Consider the following 27,403-nt stretch of genomic DNA (forward strand, 5'->3'; position numbering starts at 1 on the left):
ACCAGCAAGATTTTTGGTTTGCCCTGCTGAATTTTCAGCAGGACCTTCTGGATGAGAGGGAAGGGGGGGGCATAGAGGAACATCCCCTTTCATGAAATTGAAAAGGGATCTACTTTCTACACTGGTAGTGAGGGGAGCCTGGAGCAGACCCATAGTTGTCTGTTCTGAGGGGAGGCAAACAGATCCATCTGTGGAAGGCCCCATTGGTGGATAATGTCTAAGAAGACATCCCTGTGTAACATCCATTTGTGATTTAGAGACAAAGATCTGCTGAGGGCATCTTCCTGATGGTTGTCCTGTGATGGGGTGTATACCGCCTGCAATGTTACACTGTACTGATTGGTCAATTCCCATGCTTGCATTGCCAGCCTGTAAAGTAAATAGGCTCTGCCCCCCCCCCCCCGCTTGCTGATGTACCACGTCACTGTGGTGTTGCCTGTGAAGACTTGTAGGGGACCAGGTTGTGTGAGCAGGAGGAAGGTCTTAGGACTAAGAGGAGAGCAGTCATTTCCCTCAAACTGATATGTTTTTTTCTGGAGAGAGGGCTCCCATTGAGCCTGTACCTAGAGTCCGTTCATGGTGGCCCCCCCATCCCAATCGGAGGCATCTGTGTACATGAACTGGACTGCCTTGGTGGGCTGTACAGGAAGACCTGGATTTAGGCTTATTTGCTGGATCCACCACCCAAACTCTTTCTTCAGGCAATCCAGGAACGGCACTTGAAAGTCTAGGGGGTGATTGTGCTGGGACCAAATATTTTTCAAGTACCACTGGAATTTCTTCATGTGCAACCTTGCAAGGAGCAGCATTGGAAGAGTAGCTGCCATTAGGCCTAGAAGGCATAGAAATTCCCTGGCTGAGATGTGGGTCACTAGAATTAGGTGTTGTATGAAGCTTGTTAGAGAAGTGACCTTGTCTTGTGGGAGGAAGGCCTTCATCAGGTCTGTCCTTATTCTGCAACGAAGAAGAGATGGTCTTGGGATAGTGTAAAGGAGGACTTCAGTATGTTAAGAGTAAACCCCAGACCTCAGAGAGACATACTGAATCTCAGGTGTGGTTGAAGAGTGCTCGCTTCTTCTGCCCGGCTGCCGGGGCTAAACACTTTGTGAAAACTCTTGGTCTTGCAGGCAAACCTGAGGACAAGGCAGTAGATTGACAGTGTGAGGATGGCACAGCAAAATGTAGAAATCTCCTGAAGTCTGGGTGAATGGGGTATGGAGATAAGCCTCCTTCTGGTCCAAAGTGGCCATGAAGGTGCCATGTGTCAAAAGTGGAAGAATAGTTTGTAGGGAATAGCATGCGGAAAGAGGGTACATGCAGGAAAGGGTAACAGGGACAGGTCCAGTATAGGCCTCCATGGGCCCTCCTTTTTTGGAACCAGGAAGAGCCTAGAGTAAAACCCTTGATCCTCTTGCCCTGTTGGAACCCTCTCTATGGTGGCCTGTAATAATAAATCCTGGATGACCTGGGGTATCAGATGAATTTGCTTTTTTGGAGGTAGTGGTATACCTTTTGGTAATGGCTTTTCCTGCCAGATCATAAAGTACCCTTTTTCCACTACTGATAAGGCCCAGTAGTCTGAAGTGATCTGCTGCCATAGGGGAAGACAGTGAGAGAGGCGTGTGGACAGGGGGAGATGGTGGAGGGGATTTAGGCAGTCATGCATTGTTTGTTCTGTCTAGAAAGGGCTGCCTGGGGGTACAATGGGAGGGAGTAGTTCTAGGGGATGAGGGTTTCCTAGCCCCTTTCCTATGCTTGAGGAAGAAGTGGAAGGAGCAGGTGCCCTCCTAACCAAGCTAGGTTTGGCAGGGTAGTTCATGTAGAATTTTGGAACTGGAGATACCAGAAGATGCTTCAAAGTCCTGCAGTTCTTGCTTTTTTCCTACAAACTTTTGAATAGTTCAGCAGACTGCTTGCCAAAGAGGAACTTGTTCTTCAGGGGAAGCATCCAGGATCTTGTTCTTGAAATCATCAGGGAGGGGTTGAAGTCTGAGCCAGGGGTACCTGCGTAATACAGAGGCAGATATGGCTGATCTGGCTGAGGCTTCAGCAGCATTGTAGCTGCATTTTATGGAATGTCTGGCTACCTGTGCTGCTAAGGAAAGCTTAGAGGCAACTTGGGGCTTTGTAGGAGAATCAGGCATAGAAGAGAGCAATGTAGATGCCTGGGAAACCAGACCTAGAGCATACTTTACCATGAAAGTCTGGTAATTAATGGCCCTAAAGGCCAGGGTGGAGGACGTGTAGATCTTTTTTACCAGTCTGTCCATCACCTTACTATCCTTATCTGATGGCAGCAGTAAAGAAAAAGGAATCTGCCTGGATTGCTTGTCTGATGCCACCACAATGACAGCTGGGTCTGCCATGGGTGGCTTGATAAGGTACTTGATTATCAGGGACTTTTAAAGAACCTATATGGCCTTTTTGGGGCTGCAGGTTGGGATTCTGCGGTCCTGGAGGCAGAAGCAAAGACTCAAGGCAAGCTGGAATCACAGAGGGACTAGCAGAGGTAGAGGGAGACTCCATCTGGAGACGCTCAAAATATCTTTTCTGTACCTCTGTCATTTGGGTGAAGTCCCATTTGTATTCTCTCATTTTGGAGATAATCTTCCCAAAGGTGATATCTTCTGGTGGGGAGTCTCCCTCCAAAGAGCCATCTGGATAACAGTATTCCAGGGGTGAGGCCAGCTGAGAGGGTCAAGTGAGAGACTCATCAGAGGAAGAGTCTTCCCTCCAGAGTCTGAGGAAGAGGAATGCAGCTGGCAGAGGCAGGCCTGGGACTAAGGGTAGGTAGAACAGGAGTATGTGATGTTGTGGGCCTCAAGGACCATAAAAGACTGAAAAAGGGACTGGGAAAAAGTTTACCAGTCTGGCTGGTCTTTCACTGGGGCAGAAAAATGCCTGTTTTTTTTTTTCTTGATAGGAGTCTTGTGAATAGTTTGAGGTGCCAAAGGCCTAGTGTCAGGCATCAGACCTGGGGCCGAGGGGCCCTGTTCAGAAACTGAAGGCAGCTTCCAGCCAAGCCCAGTTCCCCCTCAACATCGGCTGAGGCAGACGTCGCAGAAACCTCTGCTGACATGCCAAATGAAGATGCTAGGGTGGCTTCCAACATGGTACCCGGCAAAGTCGCCATTTCTTCTGAACGTTCCTCAACCCCTACTGATAGCTAGCAGGACATCCAAAGTCAGAGGGGCAGCAGCAAGTCTTGAGACCTTCGCCTTCTTTTTACGGGGCTCCACTTCGATGGCTGGTTCAGGATCCTTACCTAGGACCAAGTGTTTTAGTCACTGGTTCTCAAACAATTTAAGGGCTGCAAGATGGCTGCGCAAGGTCTTATGGACAAACAACTGACAGATTTTACAGGTCACATGGTCGTGGGATGGGCTTAAGCATAGTAAGCAGAGGTCATATGTATCTTTGTGTGGAATTTGCCGACCATACTTACATTTTCTCTTCCTAGAGGACATCGGTTATTAAAAAAGCACAAAACAGCAATCCAAGCACTATCAAAAATAAAAGAAGATTCCCCAATGGGGTGCTTATCTTTAATGCCTTCCATAACACAAAGCAGAATGAGCAAGCTGACATTCAACTGCAGCAGAGAAGTTTTGAGGTCTGTGCATGCGGACGTCACATTTATGGCCCACAGTTTATGGCACCACGTGTGACATCCCACGCACCAGACAGCAACCTGGCTTACGCTTTGGTAGATGAGCCAGATGTTCAGGTCACATGAGGCAGAGGATCTCACATGTGAGAATACTGCAACATGAAAACAGAAGAACATCTTTAAGTTACAGTGCTGGGAATAGGCCATCCCACATCATGACATCCACAAATCTCTGGGAGTTGCACTGGTTAATCAGGCATCACCAGCACCACCAACTAATTCCATACATCAAAGTGTATTCTAACAGAAATCCAAACAAGGACTACTTGCTTGGCACTTGTATCTAGTACCTTGGTCTGCAACCATGGGGTTATTAGCAATTCTGAGGGCATGGGCAGAGTCCTAGTAGGACCCATACTTTTAGAAATTACTGCCAGAGTGACAGGAGTCATCAAACTAAACAGTTTAAGAGATCCCTTAAAGCCTACCTCTTCAAGGTAGCTTTTACTATCTAATTGAAACTGCACTTGCCTCTTTGTCCAGTTTCTTATTTACTGTTTAAATTTTTGTACTAAAACGGTTACCACTGTAATATCTTACTTTGATTTATATTAACATATACTAAAACGTAAGTGTTAAGCTGTCCAAGTTGAAAAACAAACTGAATTTTCTGGGTGTATCAAGTGTCTTCCTAAAATGGAGGTAGGTCGTATTTACAGCTCCTCACTTGCTTATTACACTGGTCAACAAGTCAAGAATGTTTGCAGTTCTCAGGATAAAGCACTCTTGCTGTGAATCCATGCTGCCTTGGATTTTGCACTTCGCTGGCCTCTAGCTATTCAACAATTACTCCAAAGGATTTAATAATGGATTTTTCAGTGGTGCAACTACTGATGCTACCTCGCAGTGCTTGGTTCTCTGGTTCAATTCCCATCTGGGGTGCCTTCTCTACAGAGTCTGCATATCTTTCCCATGTCCACATGGGATTTTGTTAGGGTCTCTTTCTGATCACATCCCAAATTCATGCTAACTGAATTAGTGATTCTCTAACTTGCAGTGTGCTCACACACACTTGTGTGCACATGTGTGTATATGTCATGAAGTGGGACTCTGTCCAGGATAGTTTTCGGTTTTACACCCAGTGCTTAATGTAATAGACATCTGCGGCCCCAATGACCCCCAGTCATAACTCCTAAAAGATGAAATCTGCTTCTATCAATTTTCTGACCAATAATGTGAACCTGATGCCAACAATGTTTAACTTCTTTCTAGTTTTCATGTTTCCCCCTACCTGTGTTATGAAGAAACGTTTCAAATACTCTTCCATTACTTCAGATGGATTTCTAGTTCTATACTTCTTAAAAAAATAGACAGGCAAACTGCAGTGGACCTCACTGCTTTATCCACGTACTACTTTAAGCTTCCATGCAAAGCGTTTTTTATATATCCATTTTTCTATCCACGTGATCTCAGAGTGGATCCCCTTTCTGCTCCAAAATGACCCATTCAATCCTGCATATGGAACAGCCATTTCATCCCCCTGCCACCCATTTTCCCTGTCTGAGGTGACCGCTTCATCAGTCCCAACTGTTCCTCAAAGACAAAAGTTGGTAGTTTAAGAAGAGTGAACCAATCTGCTAAGTCATGCAAACACTCCTCTCGCATCTGGCCTAACCCCTCCCAATGGTACATGTGGCTTACACTACACACTGCTGCCTGTAGCATAAGGAAGAGAGCTACTCTGTATTCATACACCAGTTTTCCCAGCACTATGTAGCACACTGCTGGGTAGCAGCTATCTTTATGCAGCCAGATAAAACCTGACTGGGTGTCTGGCAGCATGGTCATGCCAACCTCCTGCTTCAAGGATAGGTAAGCAAACAAATGCAGTTCACTGCCTTAGTGCGAGACAAACCATGACAAAGAGGAAACATTGCCTGAATCCTCAAGAATAACCTAGTGTTGATCTTTGCCTGCACTCCCATTACCCAATCACACAGGTCTGCAAGCTGCAATCAACTGTGCCTCCATACCACCTTCCCCACCCTCAAAAAAGCTGTCCACTGGTTAAGAGCATCCTCCGCCCATGGGACAGTTCTGCAACAAGTAGGCCATTAACAGAATCTGGGTTATTTTTAATAGGTGCCAAGGTCCCTAGAATAACCAACTGGAGACAGACATGGCAATGTGCATGTTAAATAAATGAGCCACAGGGAGGATGACAGGTCACAGAAACAGACAGATGCTTCTGGGCTGGCAACAACATCTAAGCATGAGATCAGCTCTTCCATCAGAAATACAGGAGGTAAAACTGGAAGAAATAAAATACAATAACCAAGAGAGACATGCAGTATGAGGAGGGCTGAATTCGTAATTCCAGAAACAATACAGAATAAATCCAAAAAAGTCCACCACAGAAACATAAAATGGATGGAACACACCATGCAGAACAGAGGTATCCATGAAAATAAGCTTTTATGAAAAAAAAATCCAATGAGTAAAAGTAAAAAGGTAAGTTCTTTCATCCAATACAATGTAAACATGGACTTCATCAGAACTAAATGATGAAAACACTATATGGGTTTAAATAGTTCGTGCTAAGAACTCAATTAGCTCCCTTAAAGGTGCAGAACACATACAAATTAAACAATACAATAAGCAACATAAGTTAATGTAAGAACACACAAGGACTACAACATTAACAATAAGAAAGAATTGATAAAAACCTAAATCACTTCTTATCAGCTTAGCCATCTGTAAATTACTGGCATCTTTAATGTTGGTTCTCCAAGGTTTTCAACCACATATTATTTTAAACCTTACCTGCACCTAGGAGCTGAAGTTGCAAAGTAAAGGGCTCTCAGGAGATGCAAGAAAATATTTTTTTCAAAGAATGGGCAGTGTACCACTTGAGCCTTAAGTTGCAGTGGGGTCAAACACAGCAACACAATTCAATGATGCTTAGAGCATAGTAATTCTTATGACAGGGTGGGAAAAAATAAAAGCTACTGAGTCGAGGGGGTCTCCAGCATTACTCAGAAGATAAAGAAATGAGCAGACTAAACACTCCAAGCAGTACTTATCTACTTTTACAATGCACCATGGGACATAACAGCAGGTCTACTAGCTGACCCCCTGTGAAGGAAAAGTAAAATTAGCAGTGGTGCCTAAAATCGAGAGACAAAAAATATATAAGTATGCATACTAACCCACTTCATAGGCTGCAGTCAGGAAATCTATCATAAGCACTGGCTTCCTCATGTGGGGCAGGATAGTCTCATGTAGAATTACAAGAACTTTTTTATACAAGCTGCTGGGCAACTGCAGAAGGAAATTACAGCATTAATTTTATACCGTTAATGTGCATCAAAGATGTACTGTGATAAACACTACATAATCAGTACCTTCAAATCAAAAGTTTGCATCTGAAGACTGACTGATGTTGTACAATCACCCCATTACCACAATTAAATAGTCAACAGCTTTCAAAGAACCACACGTACACATTGCAAGTTGACAAAAAGCAAGATCTTAGTGTGTATGATGGCATGAACAGGTTTATACATGGCAACTACCTTTCTTCCAGTAACCCAACAATTAATCCCCTACCCATTAATCCTATGCAGTTTTAATTTCTGCAACCTCTGAAAAGTATCTCATCAAATCACCAAGCAATGCAACAATCAAGTCATGTGTGCCACATACCCTTCAAAAAATTTGACACTTAGAATCAGATATGAATTCAAGTCTTAAAATGTCAGGTTTCTTTCAGATTTTCCACCCTTTCTGAAAAGACAAACTCAATCGTCATGTGACATCTTATTTCCCCCCAGCGTAGTTTTCACTCAAGGTGCTACAAACATTATCCTCCTCCCTAAAGCATATGCGGTAGTAAAGCTAAATACTCCCCTCCAGTTACCTACTATTATGCCACTAAATTACTTTCCATCACCAATGCATCTTCAGAATTTTTAAAACTACGTCTTCCCTGAAGTGGTCATTTCAGCCCTTCCTACATAATCCGAAGACACAAAATGTGATAGCCATGTTCCCCTTTCTCTTGCTTAATGTTTTTAATTTCTTCACATGTTAAGGATTTTTTTAAACCTGTGATAGCAATGGATTCCACTCCTATGTTAGGGTACAGTTGCAATTCATGAAGCCAGTTTTGCTTCAATCTTTTGATGTTTGCCAGGTTTGGTCTTTCACAGCATCTGCAATGCTGAAGTGTCATAAGACCATGATACAAAATCATCATTTAGCCATCCTTCTTTGAACCCTTATTTTTTTAAGATCAGATCCCAAAATAAAACATTTCTTAAAGATTAAAAATCTTTTAAAATACATGAATGTGCTCCCACCTTACTGTAACTTGCATTGCAATTAAATCCTGGATAACCATAACAGACAGCTGCTAAAATGTTCTGCCTTGATTTGCTAAAATTACAATCTTAAATATCTTTCAGAGTGTTGCTCAGTCATCAACAGAGATCCACAATCTGGTTTGCATGACACCAGAAACACCATCATTTTTATACATTAAATAAAATTCTTACTTTCTAAACCGTAAAATATACACTTTCAGTTAAAATCTGCTCAACTTCATTAAGGTGCTTTTTATCAAAATATCATGCATAAATGTATTACAAAGAAACAGCAATAAATAATGCATAAAACTAAAAACATAAAATACATCAATGACAGCCAAACTCTGGTCTGCTCATACTTCTTTTCTAGTTACAAATGTCATTGGTTGTGCATCACGTACTAACACAAATACTAACCACACTGCAAAATTGTGAAGGAACATGTCAGGCAGAATCAAACATTTTGTAGCTTAAAACCACCTACTTTTTCTTAACTGCTTAATATACTGGTATACTTTGTATCTTAATGCAACATTTATTCTCAAGCTAAAAGCAGTGCAATCTCTAAGAGGGGAGAAAACACTTGACACAGCCTGACCCAGTAGTAACTGCTGATACGTGACCCTACCCACACTGTCTGCAGTGGCATTAAGACTCAACACTTACCTTACATCACATCTAAAGTTAATTCAGTACGTGGTTTACATCACCACAAACCACACAGTATCAAGCAAGTTCAATCATTTTTTTAAAAGCTCTAATGGCACAGCATGCAAGCACAGGGGTCTATAAATTTAACTTGCATCTGCAGCACGTACATGTCCTCAGTGTCTCAACAACCTCTTGCCTGGAACATTGCCTCCACCACACACATTGTCTAATTTTATATTAAGCCTTGGTGGTTTTGATGTAATTTTTTTTTTTTTTTTTTACAGCAGTACCAAATGGAGTAACAGCAAAAGCAGCATTGGCTGCCAAATTAGAATGTTAAAACTCCTTGAATGCCATCAGACCACAAAAAGTACAGTTTTGTACCTACCATAAATGTAGATGTTAGAGTGTATACCCTGCTGCAGTCATCACACTTGGGTTATTCTGTCGTCAGGCGGTCCCACAGTTGGCCTGAATTCCAAAGTCTTGGTCCGGCGTCGGTTGCTGTTGCTTCTTCCCTGACGTCAGTGCGCCAGTGGTATATAAGAGGCATCCAACGCTATTTTCTTCAGTTTTTCTTGCCCCAGATATCAGGTGCCCCCCAAAAGATGGTCAGTAGATAGTACCAATAATAAAAGCTTAGCACAAACAAAACATCCCTCCAGCTATAAGCAAATACACCACACAGTTTGTATCAAATTTTAAGGTATTGAAAAGTTTTAGTTAGGTCAGAGGGCATGGAGGGAGGGTAACCTGGACTGCAGCAGGGTATACACTCGAACATCTACATTTATGGTAGGTAAAAAACTGTACTATGTTCATCGTGTTACCCTGCTGCAGTCATCACACTTGGGTAGAATCCCAAAGCTAAGGATGGGAGGTGGAGTCAAACAGGGTTAGAGGAGGCTAGAAGGCCCTGCAAAACTGGAGTGGCGAAGCCAGCTCTAGTCTTAGAGTAAAGTGGTAAGTGATCGTGTTTGGTGAAGGTGTGTACTGAACTCCAAGTTGCAGCTTCCAGAATATCCTTGGTTGGCACCCCCCTGAGGAAGGCTGTAGATGTAGCTGCTGCCCTGATGGAGTGGGGCCTTATGCTAGCAGGAACTGGTTTTCCATGATGGGTGTAGCAGAGACGTATGCAATGTCCTATCCATTTGGAAATGGTCTGTTTTGAGATGGCCTTTCCTTGTGATGCTGTAGCATAGGATACAAAAAGTTGGTCAGATTTTCTGAAAGCCTTAGTTTTATCCAAGTAGTAACATAGTTGCCTGTGAATGTCCAAGGAATGCAGAAGTCTTTCTCCTTTGTTCTGTGGATTTGGAAAGAAGGTGGGTAAGTGGATGGTTTGATTTAGAGCCACACTGGATACCACCTTTGGCATAAAGGAGGGGTTAGTTCGTAGAGAGACTCTGTCTTGATAAAAAATGAGGAAAGGCTCTACTGCCATGAGTGCCTGTAGCTCGGAGACTCTTCTGGCTGAAGTAATTGCTAGCAGCAGGGCAGTCTTCCATGATATAAACTTTAAGTCAGCTGAGAAAGCTGGCTCAAAAGGTGGCAGCCTAAGTTTTTCCAGAACAAAATTTAGGTCCCAAGTTGGTGTTGGCGCTCTCCTGGGAGGCCTAATGTTTTTTGCCCCTCTGAGATACTGCCTTAGAAGAGGATGTGAAAATAAGGGAGGATCCGTGTTGTAGTGAGCTGAAATAGCTGAGGCGTGGATTTTAATAGATGAAAAAGAAAGTCCTTTATGTAACATCTCAGTTAAATATTGTAGAATCTGAGGCATGTTCGGCTGAAGGGTACTTTGGCCTTTAGCTTGGTTCCAGGCGCAAAATCTTTTCCATTTGTCTGAGTAGGCTTTCCTGGTGCTGGGCCTCCAGAATGACATCCATAACAGCTTGTGAAAGAGGGTCTGGCTGGTTGCTTAGGTGATGTGCTATGCAGCCAAATTTAAGGTTTTGAGCTGGCTGTGTAGAATCTGACTGCCTTGCTGTGTAAGTAGATGAGGAATTTGTGGTAGAATCCATGGAGGGCCCTGGGCCATGTTCCTTAGTAGTGGGTACCAGTGCTGGCGTGGCCAGTCTGGGGCAATGAGTATCATTCGAGGTCTCTCCATCCTGACTTTCAACAGCACCTTTGTGAGAAGGGGCAATGGAGGAAAGGCATATACTGTCAGCATTTTCCAACTGAATGAGAGTGCATCCACTTTCCAAGCTTGATGGTGAAATGTCCTTGTGCAAAATTTTGAAAGCTGATGGTTCTGGGGGTTGGCAAACAGGTCTATGTCTGGGCGCCCCCATTTTTGAGTTATCATTGCAAATACTTGTGGATCCAGTTTCCACTCGTGGGGATCCATGATGTTTCTGCTTAGGTTGTCTGCCAATGTGTTCTTTTTTCCTGGCAGGAATTGAGCCTGCAGTTGAACTTGGTAAGCCAGTGCTGTGTTCCACAAGGTCATTGCTTGCCTGCATGGAGGGTAGGAGTGTGTACCCCCTTGTCTGTTTATGTACCACATTACTGTGGTGTTGTCTGTCCTTATTATAAGCTGTCCTGGATGTAAGAGGTCCCTGAAGGCTGTCAGAGCATTCTGTACAGCTAGCATTTCTTTTTGATTGATGTGCAGATTTCTTTGATCTGCAGTTCATATGCCTTGAACGCACCATCCTGCCATGTGTGCCCCCCAGGCATAGTCCGATGCATCTGTTGTCATAGTTTGCCTGGCTGGGGGTAAGGTGAAAGGCTGACCCTTGTTGAGGTGACATGCCTGTGACCACCATAGAAACTCCTGTTGAAGGCAGGAAATGAGAGGTATCATTGTTTCCAAGCTGTGGGTGTGTTGAGTCCATACGCTTTTGAGGTACCATTGTAATTTCCTCGTATGCAGTTTTGCAAATGGTATTAGTAGTATACAAGATGCCATGAAGCCCAAGGCCTGCAGAAATTTTCTTGCAGGGAGTTGGGTCTTTGTTGCCATAATTTTGAAGTATTCAGTTTGTTGTAGTTGTTTGTCTGGAGACAGATAAGCCATCTGGGCCGTTGCATTCAAGCTGGCACCCAAGAATGTCATGTTTTGTGAGGGCACTAGTTTTGATTTCTTTTCGTTTACTGTGTACCCTAGGCAACTTAGAAAGTGTTTTACAAAAGTCAGATGTTGTAAGAGAATGTCCTTGGCTTTCTGCTTGGATGAGGCAGTCGTCCAGGTATGGGTATATTTGAATTCCTCTTTGTCTGCAGTATGTAATTACTGGTGCCAGGCATTTTGTGAAGACCCTGGGTGCAGTAGATAAGCCAAAGGGCAGTGCAGAGAATTGGTAATGGGTTGAACCTGCAATGAAACGGAGGTATCTTCTGCAATTTTGTCTGATAGGGACATGCAGGTATGCCTCCTTGAGGTCCAACGTTACTAGCCAAGCTTTCTTGCCCAACATGGGAAGAAGCTGCTGTAGTGTTAGCATCTTGAATTTGGGTACTTGCAAGAAGGTGTTTAGAATTGAAAGGTCCAGAATGGGTCTCCAAGCATTGTCCTTTCTGGGGACTAGAAAGAGCCTCGAGTAAAGTCCTTGGCCTTGTTCCTGTGTAGGTACCAGTTGAATGGCTCTCATGTCCATGAGAGCTGTAATTTGTTTTTGTGCCTCTGCCCATTGATTTTGTGGCAGGTTTGGCATTCCTTTTATCCTTGGCAAGGTGTGGAAATGGAATCTGTATCCTTGTGAGATAATGTCTAGGACCCATTTGTCCTTTGTGATGATGCGCCAGTTGTCTATAAAAAATGCAAATTTTCCTCCCAAGGGAGCTGCCAAGAGATTTTTGCTTGGCAGCTTGAGGTTGAAGTCATGGTGTTTGTCTTCTAGTAGTTTGGGACCTGTCTTCTCCTCCCTTCTGTGTTGCAGTGCCCCATTGTCGAGGTTTGTAAGGGATTTGTGCTTGTCCTCTGCCCCTTGGGCGTCTGTATTTACCCCTCTGTGGTCTGTCAGAAGCTGGAAAGGACCAATATTTTGCTGGCCAATTTCTGCTGAAGTGTGGGGGTTGTACCTGTAAGAAATCTTTGACCGTCTGCATAGATTTTGCCTTATCCTCCATTTTCTTTAAAACCTCTTCTGCTTTAACCCCAAATAAAACATCCTGCTGTAAGGGTGCATCTAGTAACTTTGCTTTAACATGATCAGGCAGAGTTTGTTCCTTTAACCAATCATGCCTACGTATAACAGACCCAGTAACAGCTGCTCTACAGGAAGCTTCCAAGGAATCAAATCCACATTGTAAAGTATGTTTGCCCACCTGTTCAGCTGCATGCAACAGATCCTGCATTTCTTTGAATTCAGACTGTTGAGGGTGCATGCTCATCTTTCGTTTTATTTGAGACATTAGAAATTGCTGGTATTTCAGCATGTGAAATTGACAATTTAGTGCTCTCATAGCTAGAGTAGCTGAGGTGTAAACCTTCTTCCCCCACCTGTCTAGTGCTCTGGAGTCCCTTTCAGAGGGTACAGGATTTTTAGCCATAGAAGCCTTAGCCTCTTTGGGACCCTGGGAGATTGTCTCTGGATCAGCAACAGGGCTTTTGTAAAGGAATTTGTGAGAGTCAGGCACTCTATAATATCTATCTGGTTTGGCTGGAGCAGGAGGCAGAGAATCTGGATTTAGACTAGATTCTAAGTAAACATCATCCACAATGTCTAAAACTGGAGGGATAGCAAGTGGTCTGTGCTGGGGGAGTAAAAGAAACTCCCGGAGCCTTTTCTTTGAGTCGGAGTAGTCCTGACCTTCCCAGTGGAAATGTTCACTCATGGTATGTAAGGTTACCCCAAAGCAATAATCTTCAGGGGGAGAAGCTGAGGGAATGGAATCTTCAGCATCAGAATCTTCATAAGGGGGAAGGAGTAATCCTGTTCCTCAGAGGAGCCTGAGGAAATAGACACTTGATCAGAGGAGGCATAATCCTACTCTTGTCTAGGCCTTTTGTCTGGGGGGGGTTGGGAACCCCTGATTAAAGAAATCAAATCCTCAGCCATTTTAAGCATCTGTTTCTTAGGCATGGGGCCTTGAACTGGAGACTGTTGTGCAGTCTTTTTTGGTTTTAGAGGAGTCTTAAGCTTAGCATAAGATTTTATAGTGAGAGTAGTCGGTCTGAAGACACCTTCTGTAACCAAAGGTGTTTCCGTAGCACCGGCTTCTCCTTCTGCAATGTTGTCGGTAGGGCCTAAAGAAAATGGCTGCGTCAGCCTAGAACTCTCTGCTTGAGAATCCGAAGCGGTCTGGGGTTCCAATTCTGCTGTCAGCAGGGGCTGCGTAGGCACCTCACTGAAAACCGGAGAACCGGCGACCAGCCCAGCCGAAGCCTCGGAGTCTGGCTTGTATCTAGGCTGCCTGTCTTTATCTTTGTGTTTTTTATGCATGCCGGTAGTTGGTTGCTCTGACGGCATAGTGTAATTAAATTTCCTACCGAAGTAGTGTCGTGCGAAATAAAAGCGTCACTTTATAGTTCGCTTACTGAACCTAGCACAAAACCGACAACCAGTGACGTCGTGGTCTGGGCCTAGGCAAGGTATACAATAAGAATGAAAGTCCTTATGAGGTATTTGCTTCCCACAAGAAATGCAATTGTTAACTTTTTCTGACATCGGACTGAGGCAAGAAAAGGTTCCCAACAGGGTACTTAGCTTTGAAGACTTCGGACTGAAATTCAATTCGAAAATCTCAGGTGTCGGCCGACCGGCACTTGCGAACTGCTTCTGCTTCAGGCACCGCGTGGCAAGAAAGACTGAAGAAAATGGTGTTGGATGCCTCATATACCCCTGGCGCACTGACGTCAGGGAAGAAGCGACAGCAACCGACGCCGGACCAAGACTTTGGAATTCAGGCCGACTGCTGGACCGCCTGATGACAGAATAACCCAAGTGTGATGACTGCAGCAGGGTAACACGATAAACATCATTGCAAACTGCAAACCCTCCAGCAATTTAAGCAGCAGGGACACAGCCAAAATGTTCTTAACTGTACGCCAAAACAAACCGCACTACAACTACCCAATCAAAGGATCTAAACCTCGTCTGTAACAAACCAAATATGTTGGGCAGACGAGCATGTGGCTCACAGCATTCCTTCTCTGGAATAGACTCCCCATTCGTGTGAAACAGAGCTCTTCCCTAATCCTCTTCAAATGTAATTTGTACCAATGGATGGGAAATCGTAAATTCACTCCTGGCTTGTCAACTGTTGCCCTTATGTATAGGGGCACCTTGTGGATGCCCTAAGGCACAGGCATATATCAAAGCCATTTTAGTCTGTGGACATAACTGGAAAAACTAGGACATGAATGGCTAGGATTAAAAAGGATCTAAGGCCATTGGCCTAGTAACCTCCTATGATCCTATGAAAAACTATCCACTGTTTAAACGCCTTTTAACATTCAACTCCTTCATCCCCTTTTGCCAAGGAGAGGTACTGGGTGTGCATTTCATTTTACCTGTCTGGAGTTGGAACAGAGGGTTAAGGCTGTAAGCTGTAGTTCCTGTGGTACAGAATTAGATTCCCTCCACCTTCATTTATCTATTCAGTGATACTGAAGTCACTTATCCAGACAAGGCTTGGAGGCATGCCAAGTAACAACTTATGAACCTCTCTGGCGAGATTAAACTGTTGTTCATTCAATTTGCCAGATGTAACATGCAACTAGAACTCAATAATTTTGAGATGCCAAACTAGTGCCTATACACCCGCATTTACACACAGTCTGCCTGGCAGGCTGAGAACTAAGGAATGCCTGAAAGCTACATTCACTTTCACAAGTGAATGACACACAGCTGAATATAAAAGGTAGTCATCAGCTTCTGCATAACTACCAAATAGAAAATGTATGACATCACTACAAACTGTGCAAGCTTGCATCTCAAATGCAAGGAAAATGCCCTCTTCTCTCACATAGTGAAATGTAAATAGAACTCTTGCCCTGCTCATCTCAGCACTGCAAGAATGGTGAGGGAAAAGAGTGGGAGCCACAGTAGCAAACTGCCAGGGGACTTGATTGACAGTGAAGATCTGCCAATCTTGTGTCAGCCAAGTTCTGGAATTCTTTCACCAGTAACAGCCAACATATCACAAATGAACATGTTTAGTAGCTTAGCTGTAGTACAAAGCTTGTATAAGCTTCTTGCTACAGTTTACAGTTGCAAAAGACTTTTCTGGGGGGTCCTCAACTGGGTTAAGTGGGGTCACAAATTACCTAGCTATGGCTGGTCTCAGGTCAACTAGTTAACCTTGTCTGAACAGATTAATACCAAGGTAAGCTCTGTAAATCCATAATGAATCTCCATCGATTAACATGTCATCTTCAGGTAATTTGCCCGTCTTAACTGCTTGGTGTTTTCACCATCCAACAGGGTCCAGACTTCAGATGTTTGACTCAGGGGTTTTACTAAGCTTACTGCCAAAGGAGAACACTGGGAAGCTCAGCCACATCATTCAGTACTATTAGGGACAATAATATGCTACCCCATTACGCAATCTACAGTGAGAATTTGTGATCACCCATCAAGTCATCCAGACAGGTTTTAAATTATGTTAGAAAACTACTGTTTGACAGGTAAGAGCAGCCATATCCAGAAATGGAATATACTTTGGATTAGGTTATCTGTAATGTCCATTTCGGGTTGCTGATTTGGCAATAAAAGTTTAAGTCTCTAGAACAGGTGTTTGCTTTACCAGTGGTTCTGCCTTAGGTAAAGGAATGATGGGTCATTCATAGCATGGAAGGCTAAGGCAGAGATCATCCCTCAGGAATCTGATACAAGGTAGCTGTACAGAGCTTTGAATGTATTAGAATAACTAAGGGTACAGAGACCCCAAATCTTTTGGTGAACAAATGTTGAGGTCTCTCAAGTTGTGTTAAATAGTGAAGTATATGTCAAAGTGTGCATTACCTTTAAGGATATACCTAATAAAAGAAATAAGCTTTCGAACTTTCTTGGATCTTGATGAGACGCTACAAAGGATGAGTTGTACAAAATGGAGTTTCTAACCACCAAAGAGATGTGATGATCAGAATATTACCAAGCAACATAATGTACTAAAGTCCTTGATGAATGTCTAAAATTTAAATGGAATGTTAGCTGATTGATAACCAGCAGTGATTCTACATTTACCAAAGGAAAACATAGTTGAAATATGGCCAGTGTGCAATGCTATCACCACAAAGTATGTCAACCAAAGAACTCCTCAAGGGGCCAAATCAGATAATGAACAAGGACAAAGCCTTGAGTACGACCATGGCAACCCTAAATTGATTTGAGACTTGGGACACCTGCTGAAGCTGGCAGGGGGTTGGGGAATGAAATAACATGGTTACGCTTACTTGCCTTTTTCAGGGGAAGACAATAGGCTGTCCTTTCTGCCCTAATTAAGACCAAAACATGCATAAGTAACTCCAGTGCATAAGCAAGCAGATATGATATAAGATATCCTACCATCATCCTGGGTAGGAGACACTAATCAATGGACAATATTTCACTGTAACCACAACCCTCCAAAATGATGCCAGTGTTCCTGTAGATATGGTAGAGCAACTACACAAGTTCAACCCCCCTAGAGTGTGCAGCCACAGCAAAGGTTCTTCAGTCCTCTCCCTTCCACACCTACCACTTCTCCACTTTGGTGGAGGGTCTGGTGATACAATGGAAGGGATACAAGTATTGAATTTTTCACTGTAAGGAGTTTGGATTCATAGGAGTCCACCATACTACCGCAGGCAAAGTTGTCTCAAGACACCTTACACTTGCAGTTAATAAGGGCCTCCTTGCCGATTTGTCCCCAGGGACCACATGTCAGCACCATACATCCAACACAGAGCAATAAAAGAATCTGAAATGTTTAATAATACGTGGCATACTCCTGCAGGGTGCAGCATTCCCAGTGAAAGAAAAGTCCTGAAAGATTCAAAACATGGGACTTTCTTCTGTGCTGCATATCATAGCAAAGGACAGTACAATTAACTCTGGGGAAGGACATCAGCGCTTCCTGTTAGTACACTGCCAGCACCAGTCTCAAGACACACACAGTTTCCCAAGATTTGCATAATCTAAGAAACAAGACTGTAGACTACTGAAATGAACTGGAAATAACTGAAAGAAATTGGAATGAGACTGGAATGAATGTCTTTTAATTACCCAGAGCTGTGCTGAATAGGTGCCAGTTTCTCCTTTGTGTGACAAATCTTCTTGTAGCTTTCAGCGTAAAAAAATCTGCACAAACTACAGTTCGGTTAAGAATGATTTACTATGTACAGTGGAGGTAGAGGTCAACAATATCCAAATCAAATCTTAATGTCCGTAGCTTCTGCACTCATTACACTGTCTGTAAATTCTGTACTTGGAAGGTCAAATCTTCTGCACTCATTTCATTTTGCCTGAATAATTAATATTCTGGAATGTTGGATATTTGACCTGACTTCTGTACTCACTCGAATGTCTGTACCAAACTTATGCAGAGTCATTGCACTGCAGTCCTCAGATCACTCCAAAACGAACTGTCGGAAGCATCTCCCAACACCAAAACCCTGTAAATTTCTACATGCCTCTAACCTTGTTTCCCAAGCCTCCTACCATCTAAACAAGATCTGTTTGTAAAAAAACAAAAACAGCACTCTGGAATGAAGGGAACAGGCTGCAGTCACTAAAAAAATGTTTAATAAACTTGATTAAGCGCTTGTGTCAGAACAAACCTGACTTCATCAGAATCTAGTTACAACATACAAAAGAATGTCATGTCATGTGATTAGTTGGGGGTTTAAAAGCCTGCTTCCTCTGCTAATGCTTCTACACCATAGTAGCTGCACTTGAAGTTTTGTGACCTGGGTGCAAAAACTCAGGAGGCAAGAGATCTTCGCCTTAGCAGGGGAATCAGGTAGTTCTCCTAACTGTTTTATCTGCCATGAGAGCCAGGGCATATTAAGCCATATATGTCTGATAGATGATGGCTCTTACTGCCAGGGTGGCAGAAGTATATAGCTTCATTCCCAGGCGTTTCATCATCCTGCTCTCTATCAGAGGGCAGAAGAGAAGTGGAGGGGAGCAATTTGGAAGTTTTGTCCATGGTCACAGAGATAACTGCAGGATCTACAGAAGGGATCTTGTTGAGAAAAGCTGCTGCCTCAGGCACCTTATAGAATCTGTCTGGAATGCTTGGGGGTCGGGGGCTGTGAATCAGGAATTTTAGAAGCACCCATGAATGCATCCAGAAGTGCAGGATGTACGGGGGGCACTGCAGAAGGGCTAGGAGACTCCAACTGAAGTAATTCATAACATCTTTTTTGAGTCTCAGTGACTTGGCTGCTATGCCATTTAAAGAAATTTTGCATCTTAGTAATGGTCTCACCAAAGGTGAGATCCTCACTTGGGGAATCAGTGCCACTGGACTCCTCTCCTCTGGGGAGGCATACCCGAGGGGGGAAGCCATTTGTGAGGAGTAGGTGAGGAATTCATCATCATCCTCTGATGAATCCTCTTCCACTGGAGGGGTAAGTCAGGGATTGCTCCCTTGGGGATAGAGGCTGTAGGGGCCTGAGTAGGGGTCAGGGCCCTTACGCAAGACCAAGAAAGCATTGAGCAGGCTTTGGGTAAAGGGCTGCCAATCCAGGGGCTGTTCGAGGGTCGGAGAAGACAGAGGTTGGGAAATAGGCTTAGGTTTCTGTTTTCTCTTCCTATGAGTTTCTGGTGGAGAAGGTTGTGAAATACAATGGAGGGTAGGACGGCCTGACACCAGTCTGCACTCCACGATGGCTGATTCTATGTCTTCGTGTACTACAATTTGAGAAAGCCTACACGGTTCCTTGGAAATAATGAACCTAGGTTACATCTCGGTGAATGAGTCGGACGCCTAAGTTTCCTTCCAGGATGTGACCTCAGGCAATGGAATAGTTTCCTCCAGGCCTTCCTCCGAAGGATGCTCTGAGGACTCCGGCTCGGACTCCGAGCCTTTACTGGTCTCAAGAGGTACGGCAGGAGTGGAGAGTGCAACAGTGGGTTCTGGCTTACTCTTTTTGGCCTTCTTGACTGGGGGCTCTTATGAGGGTTCAGGCATCAGATCCATGACTGCAGGTAGACGTTTATATCTTTGGTTCTCAAGGTAGACTGTTTCTAAGGGTTTTGGGGACAAAGGACTGACAAATACTACAAGTGGAATGGTTGTATCCTCAGCCTAGACAGAATAGGCAGAGCTCATGCGAATCCTTATGTGGAATTAGCCTTCCACACCTACACTTGCCCTTCCAACCTGACATGAAACCCAAAGCAGTAGCAAGTAAAGATTAGAAACCCCCTATGGGGTACTTATCCAGAGTCAAATGTAGAAAAATGCTTCTTCCAATAAAGTGACGACTGGAGCTGGTATTCACACAGGAGGCAGAAAAGTTCTGGGGTGGATGAGTGCTGATGTTCGCTTTATACGTCAGTTTATAGCCTTGACAAGCAACGTAGTACATAACCCTGCTCCCAAGACTTTGGTATACTGGCTGGATGTCAGGTGCTGCAGGCAGCAAGGTCCATCCTGTTATGAATACTGCAACATGAGAATAGAAGTACAGACTTTATTAATTTTATGATGCATCAAATAAACAACTAGACTGGTATTCCATAGCAGGAGTTGTTAACTGAAAGGGCACATTGTGTATATGTTCAAACCTGGCCAAGAGAAGGCAACCTAGACCTTTAACAGTAAGGACGAACTCTTACTGGCAAGGAGTTGACTCTGACAAAACTGTGGCAGAAGGACAACGTACTAAAACTGGGAGACAGAATTTGTGGAAAATGATTACTCACTGTACACCAGGCAGAAGAGGAGTAAATGTACCCCACTAAATCAGTGAATGTCTAGAAACAGGCATGAGATTCAAACTTCCTGGAGGGAAAGAATCCACAGGACATGCTAGGAGGAATTACAAAAGTTTGTCCAACAAGTGATCTGTGAAACAAGAGATTCTGCTCCTTATTCTTCTGGTAATAAAGACAACAGAGAGACTGCCAATGAAATCTTTTTTAAAGTTTTGATAGAAAATGTTTGAGGGCAGAAAAAAGTGCAAACGGGTGATTACAAGAACCGACAATACATTGGAAATGAAGCAGAGACTGGACTTGGGAGATGGAGATAACAGGAATAAACCCAGCAACTTGAAATTGACAAAATGTGGGATTACAGACAAACAAGAAACCGGGGTCACACCCCGCACTGAAGGGCTAACCCCCAGGGAAGGAGCATCCAGAAGAGACAAGGATGCCAAGGCAGGCCAATCTCGGACCCGAGGATGGCCTGCTTCTGCAGACTGTTCAGACCAAAGAGAAGTCTCCGGCACCGAAGTGAGATCCACTATAGGTGCTGAAGCCACTGAAACAGGGGTAGTGGTCAGTGACAAAACTTCCAAAACCTGCGAAGAAGTTGGAGGAGGAAAATACTGTGTAGTCCTCTGAGCAGGGCCCTCAGCTCCGAACGAGAGGGAGGGTTTTTTGAGGAGGAGAAATGCCTCAGGCTGTCAGCAGCTGGTCCACCAATCTCACTACATCTAACTCTGACAAGCTCTTGGAGGAACGGGTAGATAACCCAGACGGTGAAACTGGACATTCAAGGAAAGGACTGTACTGCTGTCCATAGAAAGGGTCCACCGATGGGGAATATCTGGTCGTAGGAAGAGGTTCATCTCTCTGAGCCGAGGTCAAAAGACCAATACGAAAATCAGGAAGGGAAAGAACCGGTTCAAACGTGACTATTGTTGACACAGAGAGATGTGTCGGAGCAGAGGCAGTTTTCATAGTGGCTATCGGAGCCGAAGTCAGCACAGAGATCGGAGCAGATGATGTGGTTGGTGCCATGGGCAAAGTTAATGGTACAGTCGCAGAGATCTGTGCAGGCAATGCAGTCGGTGCAGATGGAACAGATGCCGCCGATGAAATCGCCTCTTTTGGAGCAGAGATTGGAGTACAGGATTTCAGACTCTATGCAATAACTTTGGAACTTAGGCCTTGGTTCCGATAATTTCGTCTCATGAGGAGAGGCGGGAAGGGACTTGCTCCTCTTTTTACTATCCTTCTTCGAAGGGGGTGAAGCCTCCATCTCAGAGGTAGTCTCCGCAAAAGGAGATTTTAATAAACCAGCAGGCATAAGTTTATTTGTGTTCTGCGAGAGTGCGGGAGCTGAAAGTCTTACAAATATCACAAGGTAGTTTCTCTGACAAATGAGAAACCCCTAAGCAGTATACACAAGATACATGACTGTCTACATTTGGCATTTTCCTGTCACATTTGTCGCATCTTTTAAAATCGGTAGCAGTTTTCTTTTCTGACATTTTCCACAAAGAGTATAACAATTCCCAAACATGACATCACATAATAATAATAATAATTCACAACAAGAAAGGCAAGTGAATAAACAGTGGGTATACCAACTATGGTACAGAAAGACTACCCTACCGGGTAAGGGAAAGCACCAACAATGGAAGAAGAATTACTAAACTGGTAGAAAGACAGAGATAGAGGTGAATAGGGCACTAGCGAAAGGGTTCAACAAAAAAAACAACTAAGTATAGAAAAGGGTCTTTTTAGGAAGAAATTCCTCAGAACTTATCGAAAAAATATACACTCAGCTGGGAGGCACGTCGTGTTTCATACGCGGTAAACGAGATCCAAGGTAATATGGAAAAGGGCACTATGGGTAAAGCTTAGCTCGAGAGTTTCAACAATACAGATGGAACGTTATGGTAAGACATAACTTCTTTATCTGATATTGTTAATCCTCGTTCATTCCTTACGTATGGGACAGAGTACCCAGCTGCCTCTATTCCTGGGAGGCTCTCATGGAAAGGCATTCCTGAGCACCATAGAACCAAGAGATGGAGGCCAAATCCAATTTTTAATGATTGATGAAGGTATGAGGCGTAGCCCAAGTTGCAGCTGCACAGATGTCATGTAAAGAAGCTCTGGCATGGAAGGCAGCAAAAGTTGCCACTGACCTTGTTGAATGAGCCTTTATGGTAGTAGACAATGGAATATTACATTGTGTATAAATTAAGGTCACAAGGTCTTTCAACCATCTAGCCAATGTGACCTTAGCAAAAACACATTCTAATCTAGGTCCAGAATAGGCCAAAAATAACTGGTCTGATTTACGAGAGGCCTTAGTCTTGTTCAAGTAGAAGCAAATTTGCCTGTGAATATCTAGGGTATGTAGGCAACACTCTCCTTTGTTTGAATGATTGGGGAAAAAAACTGGCAATTCAATGGTTTGATTAATGGACATTTCAGAGATCACTTTTGGCAGAAAAGAAGGATTAGTTCTCAAAGACACTATCTCTATGAAAAATCAAGTATGGACTCTTGATGCATAAGGTTTGAAGCTCAGAGATACATCTTGCAGAAGTAATGGCGACCAAAAACAAGGTTTTCCATGACAAATATTTGAGGTCGCAAGAAGAAGCTGGTTCGAAAGGTGGCACTGTTAGAGCTTGTAGAACTGATGACAAGTCCCATGGTTGAATGGGTTCTCTAAATGGGGGCTTCAGATGATTCACACCTTTTATGAAGGTCTTGCATAATTTGTGTGACTAAGAGAGGAGTCTTGGACACCTTCATGGAAATTAGATATTGTAGCCAAATGATAATGGTAGAGGCTGATAGACCCGATTGAAATAGGTTGGCCAGATACTCTAGTATTATCGATACCGGTGCCGAGAAGGGATCTACTTGTTTTTCTTTCAGCTAATAGGTAAACCTTTTCCACTTGCTTAGATAAGTAATTCTAGTGAAGACTTATGAGATGCAATAAGAATGCCCCATACTGGTAAAGTAAGATCATTCTGCCTAGCAATCAAGGGAATTGGAGGAGCCCATACTGGTAAAGTAAGATCATTTTGCCTAGCAATCAAGGGAATTGGAGGAGCCAAGCTGTGAGCTTCAGGCTGTCCAGGTTGGGATGAATCAGGTTCTGTGGATGTGAGATCAACTCCGGGGTTGGATGGAGAATCCATGGTTGATCTAGCAGGTGAGGCCAAAGGAAGGGGAACCAAATCTGACGAGGGCAATATGGTGCTATGAGGATCACCTTGCTCTTCAACCAACTGGCTTTCTTCAGAAACTGGGGAATGAGGGGGAGAGGTGGGAATGCATAAAGAAGACCGAGGGCCAATTGTAGCCTAGAGCATCCCTTGTTGACTGTCCCGGAGGGGGAAATCAGGGCAAAGTAGTTGCTGCATTTCTAGTTGGTCGGGGATGCAAAGAGGTCGCAGCAAGGAAGATCTCCACCACTATCAAGGGATTCAGGGACCACTAGTGAGGTTGTAGAATGCACCTGCTGAGTTTGTCGGCTATCATGTTTGAACTCCCGGGAATGTGCACTGCTAGAAGAAAACGGTTGGCAGCCATCGCCCATTGCCATATCCTCATGGCCTCTCAACAAAGGAGGTAAGATTTGGTTGCACCCTGTTTGTTGATGTACCAGACCACCGCCATGTTGTCTGTTTGTATCGTAATCATCCCAGATGGCAGCAGGAGATGGAATGCTTGCAATGCCAGAAGCACCACCCTCAGCTCTAGAACATTTATATCCAGTTGGGCCTCCAATTCAGGCCAAGTGCCTTGGACTGTTTGTCCCTGACATAGCCCCCCACCCCATCAGGGAGGCATCCGTGGTCACTGTAGCCTTGAGCTGCTGGGGGGAGAAGGGGCGAGACCATTGTGATGGGTTGCGGGCCATCCACCAATTTAAATCCTGTTTGCACCTGTGAGTTACTCGAATCTTAGCTGAAAGAGGATATTGGAAAGGATATCATTGGGTGAGCAGTAGCCATTGTAGAAGCCTCATATGAAACCCAGCCAGGGGGACAATGGTGATGGAGGCTGCCATAGAACCCAACAGCTCTAGGACAGAGTGAGCTGTGGATTTCTCCCTTGAAAGGATTGGGATCAGTCGTTGCTTTAACCTTAGAATTCTGTGCTCTGGAATGGATGCTCTGCAATTATTTGTATCCAAGATGACCCCTATGAATTCTGTGGACGGAGATGTGGTGAGATTGGATTTTTGCCAATTTATGGTTATGCCTAGCCTTTGTGCAGTGAGGAGAGAGTATGCCAGGGCTTCTTCCAATAGATGTCTGGTGGGGGCAAAGATGAGCCAGTCATCTAGGTATGGAAAACACCTGGAATCCTTGTAGTCGCAGGTGAGCTGTGACGACTGCCATGCACTTTGTGAACACTCTGGGGGCTGTAGAGTGCCGAAGGGCCGTACTCTGAACTCGTAGTGACTGGCTCCCGAACGAAAGCGCAGAAATCTTCTTGATGGCCTCTCCACTTTTATGTGGTAGTACGCATCTTGAAGGTCTATCGAGCACATCCAATAGTCTTTTTCCAAAAGCGGGAGGATAGACTGTATTGTGACCATCTGGAATTTTTGTACTCTTACAAACTTGTTCAATACACTGAGATCCAAAATTGGTCTCCAGTCCCCAGTTTTCTTTGGCACCAAAAATAGTCGAGTAGAATCCGGATCCTATTTGATCTAGAGGGACTATTTGGATGACTCTTTCTTAGCAGCTTTGCTATTTCTAGTGCTGCTTCTTCCCTCTGACTGGGTGGAACGTCAGGTAGGGTTTTTGAAGGGACAGGACAAAGATCGAAGGGGATATGATAACCTCTAGTTATAATTCTTTGTACCCAAGAATCGGTGGTGATGGTTAACTAGGCAGAAGGGTACAAGGAGAAATGGCCCCCAACCACCTCCAGAGGAAAGGAGTTGGGCCGCTCTTCAGGAGCACTGGCAGGACTGGCCAGGAAAAGAGTCCCTGGAACCCTGGTTACGTGGACCCTCTCTGCCCCAAAAGGGGCATCTTCCCTGTGAGTTTCCCCCTCTGCCTCTAGGGGAGAACTCGGCCTGTGTGTCACAGAAAGGACCCTGAGAATTCTTGAACCATATCTTCCCACTCTTTTGGTTTCAGGAGAAAGCACGTTGAGGGGAAGAATAATGGACACCTACGGCAGAAAGGGTCTTACCATCCTATTCACATCTGGCCAGTGTGCTTTTAACTTTGGGTCCAAACAACAAAGAGGCTTCAATGGGAGCATTGAGAAAGGAAGCCTTAAAGGGTTCCACGAAATTGCACAAGCGCATCCAGGCTTGTCGTCTCAAGACCACAGCTGAACCCGCCGCTCTAGCTGCTCCTTCTGATGAGTGAGATATCAGTCGCATGGAGGAGTTAGACATTGACTCAATGGTGGCCAGCTGGGAGACCACTTTGTCACGGACCTCATCAGACATGGCACCAGTCAACGATTCAGAGAGATCGGAAATTAGATCCCTGTGAAGCCTGGTAAAGTGTGCCATATAATTCAGGGACCTGATAGCAAAGGTCGCTGATGCAAAAGTGCACTTCCCTATCCTGTCGATGCTACGATCTCCCATCCACTCATCAAGATTCCTCTTGAAGAGAGTCAATGAGGGACTCTGCCTAACCTGGACTGGGATTTTATTCCAGAGTGAAGGGAGCCTCTGGGTTATGAATCTGTCCCTCCAGCATGTCCTATTTATTTCAGTGCTGAGGTTCAAGTCTCTCGAGCGCGTAGCTCAATGGGATTTGGATTTTCTGAGGTGCAGCATGGCTTTATACGTCAGGCACAGATCGCCTCTGAGCAGGTAGTATGCCACTGAGTAGAGCTGGAGTTTGTTTAACCGGGCAGCATATGGCATCTGTTTGAGCCCTTTGATCCTCTTGGTGAGGTACTTTTGGGGTCTTTCCAGTTGCTGCAGGTGTCTGGTAAGGTACATCCCAAAAGGGGCATTGTACTCTATTATGGGCCTGATGAGGGATGAGTAAAGAGGCACGATGACCTCCCCTGATCTAGATGTTAATCCCTACATGATTAGGTGGGCTATATAAAATGTTTTTCTAACCATTTTGGCCACGTGGTTGTCCAATGAGAGACTGCTATCAACTTGGGTCCCTAGGTCCCTAATTACTTCTTCTGTACTTAATAGATTACCACCTATGTGGTAATTTGTAGGCACTTTGTTTTTGCCAAAGGGGATGACTATACACTTTTTGGCATTTAGCTCGAGGCCATGGCTCTGGCACCAGTTGTCTGTTTCTATGAGGCCCTTTTGGAGGATGCTTGTGTCGGCTGGAGAGTCAATTATGGCGCCCAGTTTGCAGTCATCTGCGAACTTGGTCAGCCACAGTCCTTCCGTGTTGGCCTGTACCACTGAGAAATATATACCGAACAAGAGAGGTCCCAGGACTGAGCCTTGTGGGACACCACTTGTAACTGGTTTGGAGTCTGACATGGCTCCAGCAATTCTAACCATGTGGGTTCTGTCCTTGAGCCAGTTTGCAACCCATCTTGTGACATAGGGGTTTATATTTAAGCTGGTGAGCTTATCTATAATGCCCGAGTGGGGTATTGTATTGAAGGCTTTTGCGAGGTCCAGGTAGGCTGTGTGGACCACCTTCCCCTCGTCAATGGCCTTGGTGACTGTTTCAAAGAAATCGACCAGGTTTAAGAGGCAGGATCTGCCATTAACAAAGCTGAACTGGGTAGGATTCAGTGTCTGTAGGTCCCCAATATCTTTATTTATGAGGTCCATGATGATCCTTTCCATAGCTTTGCAGACCAAGCTAGTCAGGCTTACGGCGCGATAGTTTCCAGGATCCATTGAGGCACCACCTTTGTGGAGAGGGACCACTGTTGCTGTACGCCACTCTTTGGGTACATATCCTGTAGTAAGGCTGAGACTGAACAGTAGTTTTATGTTTGGG

The 27,403-nt window shown here is 44.3% G+C and overlaps 1 protein-coding gene across 1 annotated transcript in view; it reads right to left on the reverse strand.

Moving 5' to 3' along the window:
- Positions 1-27,403, reverse strand: part of NOC4L (nucleolar complex associated 4 homolog) — a 528,079-nt gene that overhangs the window by 310,082 nt on the left and 190,594 nt on the right. The window contains exon 9 of the mRNA XM_044065551.1: positions 6,820-6,931. Within this exon, the coding sequence (XP_043921486.1) occupies positions 6,820-6,931 (112 nt within the window). The remainder of the gene's footprint in view (positions 1-6,819; positions 6,932-27,403) is intronic.

This window comes from Protopterus annectens, chromosome 1.part0 (genome assembly GCF_019279795.1).
Source record: "Protopterus annectens isolate FY-2018-M chromosome 1.part0, PAN1.0, whole genome shotgun sequence".
Lineage (NCBI taxonomy): Eukaryota > Metazoa > Chordata > Ceratodontiformes > Protopteridae > Protopterus > Protopterus annectens.